Source organism: Silene latifolia, chromosome 3 (assembly GCF_048544455.1).
Source record: "Silene latifolia isolate original U9 population chromosome 3, ASM4854445v1, whole genome shotgun sequence".
NCBI classification, from domain to species: domain Eukaryota; kingdom Viridiplantae; phylum Streptophyta; class Magnoliopsida; order Caryophyllales; family Caryophyllaceae; genus Silene; species Silene latifolia.
The window spans coordinates 75,220,235-75,230,275 of record NC_133528.1 but is presented as its reverse complement, the minus strand read 5'-3'; the positions used below and the strand labels follow the sequence as shown (position 1 = coordinate 75,230,275).

General features: G+C 40.1%; 1 protein-coding gene across 1 annotated transcript; it reads left to right on the top strand.

Moving 5' to 3' along the window:
- The first annotated feature begins 605 nt into the window (after positions 1-605).
- Positions 606-1,832, top strand: LOC141649221 (uncharacterized). The gene has a single exon (XM_074457915.1). The coding sequence runs from the start codon at positions 606-608 to the stop codon at positions 1,830-1,832; it is 1,227 nt and encodes a 408-aa protein (XP_074314016.1).
- Positions 1,833-10,041: the final 8,209 nt, after the last annotated feature.

Genomic DNA, 10,041 nt, shown 5'->3' with positions numbered 1-10,041 from the left:
CCTGAGACTGTTAAGCACTATAGACCTATTTCCTGTTGTAATGTGATTTACAAAACTATATCCAAGCTGCTGTGTGCTAGGCTTGCTGTGATTTTGCCTGATATCATCAGTAGGAATCAAGGAGCCTTTGTGAAAGGGAGAAGCATCCTTGAAAACATCCTTATTTGTCAAGATTTGGTCACGCTTTACAATAGGGGTATGGCTTCTCCTAGGTGTATGTTTAAAATGGATTTGCAGAAGGCTTATGATATTATAGAGTGGAAGTTTGTGGATCAAATGCTGTCAGCTCTTAAGTTTCCTCCTAAATTCCATCAGTTGATAATGGCTTGTCTTACTTCTCCTACTTACACCTTGAACTTTAATGGTGCTCATTTTGGTTATTTCCTTGGAAAGAGGGGTTTAAGGCAAGGAGACCCTATTTCTCCTCTCTTATTTTGCATTTGTATGGAGTATCTTTCAAGAGTATGCATTATGCTTCTAATACTTGGCACTTCAAATATCATCCCTTATGCAAGAGTCATAAACTGACTCACCTTCTGTTTGCTGATGATTTACTGATGTTTTGCAAAGGGGACAGTCAGTCTATCATGTTGCTCCTTAGAGTAATGGCTACCTTCTCTGCAGCTTATGGCCTGAAAGTCAATGCTGCCAAGTCTGAGGTTGTCTTCAATGGAGTAGCTGCTAATTTGAAAGCTGATATCATTCATGTCTCAGGGTTCCAGGAAGGTACACTGCCTTTTAAATATTTGGGAATCCCAATTCAACCTGGCAGGCTTTTAAGGAGAGATTGTCAAATTCTCACTGATAAAATTGTAAGGAAAATTAGAGGTATTGGGGCAAGGAAGCTCAGCTATGCAGGAAGATTGGTTCTTATTAATTGTGTGTTGAATACCTTGCATAATTATTGGGCATCTATCTTTCTTATTCCTAAGTGTTTGATTCATCAAATTGAAGCTATATGCAGGAATTTTTTATGGGATAATAGCACTGAATACAATAGGGCTCCTTTGGTTGCCTGGACTGATATTTGCCATACTAAGAAGGAAGGGGGACTAGGGATTAAAAATGCTGGGGTGTGGAATGTGGCTAGTGTGGGAATGTTGGTGCACTGGCTGTATACTAAAGCTGATAGGTTATGGGTCTTATGGATTGATCATGTTTACCTCAAAGGAGCTGACTGGTCTAACTATCATCCACCTCCAGATTCTAATTGGAACTGGAGGAATATTTGTAAAACTAGGGAGCTTCTGTCTGGTGGTTATCAGGGTCATCACTGGAATGGGCAACCTACTGGTACTGGTTATACTGTTAGTTCTGGATACTGTTGGTTACAGGGCACACACCCTCCTGTCAAATGGTACTCTGATGTGTGGAGTCCATGGAATATACCTAAGCATGCTTTTATAGGATGGTTGGTTCAGAGGAAGGCTCTTAATACTCGTGTCAAATTAGCAAGATTGAGCCTGTGCAGCTCTGATAGATGTTTTCTGTGTGAAGCAGCTGCTGAGTCTCATGAGCATCTGTTCACAGATTGTGTATACACTTCTAAGGTGAGTACTGGAGTTGAGGTTTGGTTGCACCTTACTCTTGCTGGTAGTGCTGGTTATACCAAGCTTCAGAGGAAGATTTGTCGAATGGCTAAAATGGCCACTTGGTATCATATATGGTATGTCAGGAACGTTTGCAGATTGGAGCATAAAGTGAAGAGGCCTGAGTATGTTGTAGCTGAGATCATAGCACAAGTTCGTCAAAGAATTATTCACAAGATTGATAGCATAGAGAAGCTAAAGAATAGAGATTGGTTAGTCAAGTTAGATATATGTCTCATGTAATGGTGTAGGCTTTCAAAAGTCGAACACACGAATGCATTAGCTTGTAATATCTTTTATATTAATACAAAAACTCACATTTAATCAGAAAAAAAAAAGCTCACACTTGTCAAGCTTCCCAAGTAGACGGTTTCACAAAATTTTTCTATCATGCAAACTACATGCCATGATGCAACTAACATTTATACATCCTAATGCATATGCTTCTACCAACTAGTATGCCAAATAATCTAAATGCAAGTCCTAGATTCACATTGTTTTTACCGCATCAATCAAAATAAAGCCACATAGTCATTAACATAAAGAAGAAAAAGGAGATTGGAAAGATCATACCATGCGGTCTTCAATATCCTCATGTCTCGGATGTGGCGTAGTCAATCAATGTGAACAAGGATGAACAAACACAATATATACAAGACTACACTAAAAAGAAAATTAACATGTTTTTGTTTTTTTCAATTTTTAGATTTTTTGGATTTTTCGAAATTTTTGATTTTTTTGGATTTTGAATAAAAGTCAAGTTAGAATTTCCCATCCCCAAACTAGTATGGGCATTGTCCTCAATGGCCAATACGATAGGAAATTATGCAAGCATGTTGCATGATTTCTAAACTAAATGCAAACTATACTAAGCTACACTACATGATGCATGTGTTTTTGTTATGGTGGAGAGCATAATTTAAATTAGCTCCCAATGCATATGCATGGACTTCCCCAAACCAAAATACATAATTATTTCTAACGTCTTGAATTTTGGGGTAGTTCATGCACATGGAATGCAATGCATGAAACTAAGGATTGTCATTTTGGATTTTACATGCGGGAACAATAAAAAGAACACCTTAATGAAGCCAAGGTGTTAGTCCTCAATGTTGCTAGGACTCCACAAACAAATGACAAATATGGTACAAATTATCAAAATATCAAATTCTTCTCATGAAAATTAAAAGGAGAGAGATAAAGGAGACTTCAATTAAGCCTTGACGGATGCCTCTTGCCCGCTCCATCAAGCTATGAAGAGATCCCTAGAGATCGCCATCATCCCCCTCTAAGTCACTATCCCATACTTCTTTGGATGCATCACTCGCATTGAAATCCATGAACTCATCTTCCTCACTATTGAGCTCCACCGTATCTCCACCACAAGATTTATCGCTCCCTTCGCCTTCTTGCCCATTTGCTCCTCCATTTGCTATTTCCGAGTTTGGGAAGAGAATGTCCATTTGGGCCCAAGAGGGAAACATTCCCTCCTCGCTAACCTTCCCTTGTTGAACCAAATGGTGGAATTGTGGAAATAGAGCATAGTAGTTATCCAAGACGGCTTCATATTGACGGAAATGCATGTCTTGGTAAATCCCCGTCACAAAATCATCTCGGGGAAGAATGAAGGGGTTAGGGTGATTGTATGGTTGGTATTGAAAAGGGTAGGGAGGTATCTTGATCTTTTAATTTTGTTGTTGTGGCTCTTGTTGTTGTTGGGGGTTTGGTGGTGGAGGTGCTTGATTTTCTTGGTTCTGGTTTGCGGGGATGAGGTACGACAGGATTGGGGATAGGGGACCCCTCCTTGGTGAAATTCTCGGTAAACCGATCATTGGTAAGTAGATAGGGTTACTTCTCTTTGTTATCCATTTGATCCTCTTTTCAACACCTTCTTGTGTTATCCAATGATGTTGCACAAGAAGTAGTTCCTCATTGATCCTTGTATTCCCGGAGAGTGGACTGTACTCATTGTTTTCATTGAACCTTGGATTGAAGTGCTTCGCGAGCCTTGTAATGAGTCCTCCATTGACGATATGCTTCATCCCATCGTCATCCCCATTTCTAAACTTAGCCCACTTCTCAAGTAGTACAAGAGGTGCATTAAAATGATATCCACCTCGTCCTTGGATTTCAAGATATGACTCCATGAATACAAGATCAAGCTCATTCACAATTGCCGGGTCTTGGCGTGCAAGGATAGTTCCGGATAAGAACCAGTAAGTGAGCCTTAGAATAGGGTTTTGGATGTGAAACGCCAAGCATTCCTTGATATACAAAATGTCTCGACCGGTCATGGCTCTCCACAATGGTGCCACACTATACTTCTTAGGTCTTGATGTTCGGGTAGGCGAAACATCCAAACCGAGTACATTTTCAAACTCAACAAGAGTCATCATCCTTGTCACATTCTCCAATCTAAACTCTATGCAAATTGTTTTGTTCAAAGTTGTGATCTTTAAGAAATATAAGAACTTAAGAACAAGAAGTCGGTAGGTTTGCTCATGCAAGTGGAACAAGGTAGAAAGACCAAACAACTCAAAAAGGCTTCCGTTTGATGGTATATTCCAAGCTTTCTCAATGTTTTATGGCATAGAAATTTGGTAGGAAGAATACTCTTACCAAGTAGTCGGTAAAACACAAGCCTTTGAACATCGTTCACAAATTCAATGTTGGAAAAAGCGTCACGCTTGGTGAGGTCCACAATCTCTTCATGTTCCCTCCTTAGAGTGTTGATGTGAGAAGTAGATGAGCTTCCTCTCACTCTTGGTCTTCTTCTTTCCCTAAATGAAGATCCTCTTGGTCCCATTCTTTGATTGTAGAGTTGGAATGTTTGATCTGTTGAAATATGGAGATTCTCTTTGTGGATTAGATCTTTGCTTTTGAATCTTTTGAAACCCTAGAAATTGGGGATTTTTGTTTTTGGGGAGTGAATGAGTGATTGGGATATGTTTTGGAGTCATAAGATAGGGGGTTTATAATATAAGTGGAAGGAAGGATGAAGTGTCACAAATTGTGTGGTGGGGGAGAAATAAAATCGCGAAAACCGGAAATAAAGGCCGCAGGGAGACGAGCGGATTCGACCTTGGGACGCTCGGATTCCCTCGTTTTGGGACGAGCGGCTTCTTTGGAAGACGCTCGGATTCTCTTACAGCGAGTTTTTCCAAAATTTGAAATAGCCAGGAGGAGCGGATCGAAGTTGGGACGAGCGTCTTTGCTGAAGTTAGACGAGCGTATTGTCTAAGAGACGCTCGGATTTCGTTACAGGGAAAAATCCCAAAAATCTTGCAGCAAAAAGACGAGCGGATCGTTGTTGCGATGGGCGTCTGGGGTAAGACGAGCGGATTAGCTCCAGAGACGCTCGGATTCTGGATTAGGATAAAACATCTGCTTGTCAGCTCTTTTTGGACGAGCGAATTCTCTGTTGGCCGCTCGGATTCCCATTTGGACGGTCGTCTTTACCTCGGGACGAGTGGATTTCCCTCGCTTTTCCTTTACATCGATAAAAAGCTCCCCCATCCTTGAAAACTAGTTCCTTCATTCATCAAAAAGATTAGTGACCCTCCCTCACTTACTCTCATGGAAAGAATCATGTTTATGATAAAAGGATGCAATAAAGTTAAAAATACAAGTTAGGGGGGGTTAGTATATTTACAAGTGGTGGTTTAGGGAGGACTCTACCAAACTCTCCCTTTGATGATTTCTTCAAGGATAAGGAGGCCCGAGGTAGGTGACCTCGACCTCTCCAATAAATGCTCCTTCATAGTATGGCTTCAACCTTTGTCCATTGACCTTGAATTTGGTTCCGTCTTCCGATTTAATCTCAAAGTCTCCATACTTGCCTACCTAGGTGATCACATAAGGACCCATCCATCTAGAGTTCAACTTCCCGGGAAAGAGTCGGTATCGCGAATTGAATAGAAGGACTTTATCTCCTTTGTGCAAGGCTTTTTGCTTGATTCTCTTATCATGGAGCAACTTTGTCATTTCCTTGTAGATCTTGGCATTCTCATAAGATTTTAGTCGGAATTCTTCCAACTCTTGAATTTGTATCATCCTCCTTTGACCACTTAATTTGAGGTTAAGGTTAAGAGCTTTGATTACCCAAAAAGCTTTGTACTCTAACTCGATTGGCAAGTGGCATGCCTTCCCATAGACAAGTTTGTAAGGAGAGGCTCCTATGGGGGTCTTATAGTTCGTCCTATAAGCTCAAAGAGCGTCATCAAGCTTCATGCTCCAATCTTTTTGAGTCTTGTTTACAACTTTTTCAAGAATTTGCTTGATCTCTCTATTTGAAACTTCAACTTGACCGCTTGTTTGAGGATGGTATCCTAAGCCGGTTCTATATTGAACACCATATTTGGTCAAAAAGGATGCGAGCTTCTTTTCGTGAAAGTGCATTCCTCCATAACTTATGATTGCTCTAGGGACTCCGAATCTTGGGAAGATTATCTTCTTGTAGAGCTTAGTGACCGTCTTTGCATCATCGGTTGGGGTGGCAATTGCCTCCACCCACTTTGAGACGTAGTCTACGGCCACAAGGATATATTTGTTTCCCTTGGATGTCACGAATGGCCCTTGGTAGTCGATCCCCCAAACATCGAAGATCTCCACCTCTAGTATGCCTCTTTGCAGCATTTCATTCCTCCAAGAGATATTCCCCGTCCTTTGACAAGCATCACAATGAAGGATGAATTCCCTTGTATCTTGGAACATCGTACGCCAATAGATGCCCGATTGAAGAATTTTTGCAATGGTTCTCCTTGCTCCATGGTGTCCACCGTAAGGTGATGAGTGGCATCCTTCCAAGACTCCTTGAATTTCCCATTGAGGGATGCACCTCCGGTGGAGCCCATCACTACACTCCTTGTAAAGATTTGGGTCATCCCAAAAATACCTCTTTACTTCGAATAAGAACCTCTTTCTTTGGTTGTAGTTTAAGTTCGGAGGGAGTACTCTTCCAACAATATAGTTGGCATAATCGGCAAACCATGGGGTGATGTGCCTTTCAAGTTGTGTTTGAATGGCAATCAGGATATCGTCAGGAAATGAGTCATTGATCGGCATTTCTCCTTCCTCATCATGAAACCGGATCCTTGACAAGTCATCCGCTACTACATTCTCGGCTACTTTCTTGTCTCTTATTTCCAAGTCGAATTCTTGAAGAAGCAAAATCCATCTCAACAACCTTTGTTTTGCCTCTTTCTTTATTAAGAGATGTCAGAGAGCACGGTGATCCGAAAAGACAATCACTTTGGATCCAAGTAAGTAGGAACGGAATTTGTACAAAGCATAGACAATGGCAAGAAGCTCTTTCTCGGTGGTATCATATTTCACTTGGGAAGAATCAAGAGTCTTGCTTATATAGTAGATAGCATATAGAGCTCTCCCTACCCATTGGCCAAGAACCGCTCCAACAGCGTAGTTACTAGCATCACACATAATCTGGAATGGTAGTTCCCAATTTGGAGGTTGAATGATCGGTGCCGAGATTAGTGCTTCCTTGATTCTATTAAAGGCTTCAACACACTCATCAGTGAAATGGAATTGGGCATCTTTAAGTAAGAGTTGAGTGAGGGGTTTCGCTATTTTTGAGAAATATTTTATGAAACGGCGATAGAAACCCGCGTGACCGAGAAAACTTCTCACCCCTCTAACATTCACGAGAGGTGGGAGTTTCTCTATCACCTCAACCTTAGCTTTATCAACCTCGATGGCCTTTTCCGAGATTAAAGGACCCAAAACAGTTTCTTCATTGACCATGAAGTGACACTTTTCCCAATTTAAGACAAGACTAACATCTTTACATTTTTGCAATACAAGAGAGAGATTATGCAAACATGAGTCAAAGTCTTTTCCATAAACGCTAAAATCATCCATAAAAACTTCCATTATGGTTTCTAGGTAATCGGAGAAGACACTCATCATGCATCTTTGAAAGTGGTCGGGGCATTACACAAGCCAAAAGGCATCCTCCTATATGCAAATGTACCATAAGGACATGTGAAGGTGGTCTTGTGTTGGTCATCCGGGTGTATAGGGATTTGAAAGAATCCCGAATACCCGTCAAGGTAGCAAAAGAACTTGTTGGAGGCTAACGTCTCAAGCATTTGGTCAATGAATGGTAGGGGGAAATGATCCTTTCTTGTTGCGGAATTCAATTTTCGATAGTCAATACACATACGCCAACCGGTGATCTTCCTTGTGGGTATTAGCTCATTCTTTTCATTGGTCACCACCGTGGTACCTCCTTTCTTAGGCACCACTTGAACGGGGCTAACCCACAAAGAGTCCGATATGGGATATATGATTCCCGCATCAAGTAATTTCATAACCTCCCCTTTAACAACTTCTTGCATGTGGGGGTTTAATCTCTTTTGAGATTGAATGGTAGGTATATGGTCCTCCTCTAGATGAATTCTATGCATACAAAAGTTGGGACTTATCCCCTTAAGGTCATCTAGACTATAATCTATAGCCTTTTCATGTTGTTTCAACACATCAAGCAATTTTCCCAATTGTTTTTCATCAAGTTTGTCATTATCAATCACGGGTTTGGTCTTAGATTCATCAAGGTAAGCATATTTCAAATTTCGGGGAAGGGGTTATGAAGTTGGGATTTGTACCTCACTTTCCTCCTTTGAAGGTTCATTTAGAACTTGCTCCATTTCCATTAGACACTCCATTCTCATGGCATGTTCAACTTGTTCTTCAAGCTCATCAATCTCGTCATACTCAAATTCCATGATAAATTCTTCTTGTTCTTCGGCTTGTAAGATGTCTTCTATGATTGATTGTTCTGGTTCTATAGGTTGATATGCTTCCACAAGAATGTTGTGTACTAATTCGGATTGCTCATGAGTAAGTTCTTTGTTAGCTAGAGCGGCCTAAAAAAGATCTACCTCTAACTCCTAATGCATATTTTTGGTCTCACTTGCTTCCAAGGCTTCCAATGCTTGCATGGGGTCTTTGAAGAAAGGTATGCTTAAGTGGTCCTCAACAAAACACTCTATAATATCCATCTTGCAAAATATCGAACAACTCGAAAACAATTAGAACAAACCTTGAGGAGTTTTACTTCCCCAAGGAAAAGAATGACACAACTAATAACAATCTAAGAAAATCAAATCAAGTTAACACCGTCCCCGGCAACGGCGCCATTTTTTTTGGTCGTACTCCCATGGAGCTTAATTTTCGGTTACTTGTCGTTAGGAGCACCTAGACCAAAACAATATTTATAACTTCACAAACAACTCTACTATTAGTAAAGAGGCAAGTAAAGGTCGGATCCCAAGGGACGGGTATTGATGTAGGATTTTCGATTGCAAGTAGCGGTATCTAGGGGTGTCACGATTTGGGTTGAGATAAGAAGATCACTAAACTAAATAGCAATAAAAGTAAACAAGCAAGATGATTAAAATGAGATGTAAACAATTGATTAAAAGCACTAGGGTGTCATGGGGTTATAGGGGATTCAAGAGAATTGATCATACAAACATATTGTCAAATTATAAGCAAGCAATTATTGTTGTGATAGATCGAGTTGGTTTATATCTTACAATCCTAGGAAGGTTAGGGTCCCGGAGCCGAATCGATTAGATTGTACAATACCTACAAGTCGACTTAATCCTCCCTACTCAACTATATGCATGGTCTAATAAGACTCGAGTTGGTTTATGTCTTACAAGTCTCATTGAAAAGGTAAGTGATGGGTAAAAAATGCAAGGATTCATAGGCTCGCATTTCATCAAACATAACATGTGCATAAGTTGAGATCACAACAAGCAAGCAAATAAATCATGAAAACATATTAAATTAAGCATGAATCATCCCCCATGTTGGTTTTCCCTAATTACCCATTAACCCTAGTTAAGGAAACTACTCACTCATTATCAAGTTTAACATGTTAACAAGGTTGTCAATCATATTAACAAAACAAAACATGATGAATAAATGAAGATGATTAACAATAATTAAAGAGGGATTAAGAGGATTATACCCAATAATGATTCCAAAATAAAGCAAAGAATAATAGAAGTACTTCATGAATGATTGGAAGGTTGTCAATCTCCCAACAATAACCCAAATAATCTTCAATTACCCAAAATAAAAGATGAACAAAAGAGAAATTAAGGAAATGAGATTTGTATTAAGACTTGATTAGAAGTTGATTACAAGATTAAAGAGAGATTAGAATGATATAAACTACACTAAATATTGATAAGAAGAACATGATTAATCTAATTAGACTAATGGGGTATTTATAGTGGGGATTAGGTACACAAATTAGGGTTTACTAAGGGCTTAAATGACGATTAAGTCCTTGAGGAATCGCTCCTCTTTCAAAAATATGCGCATCTTTCATGGAGCAAGAAGAGGACGTGTGGGTCTGTAACACAATCCGAGCGTCCAAGGGTCGGGACGAGCGAATTATGGGGTGGCTGGACGAGCGGAT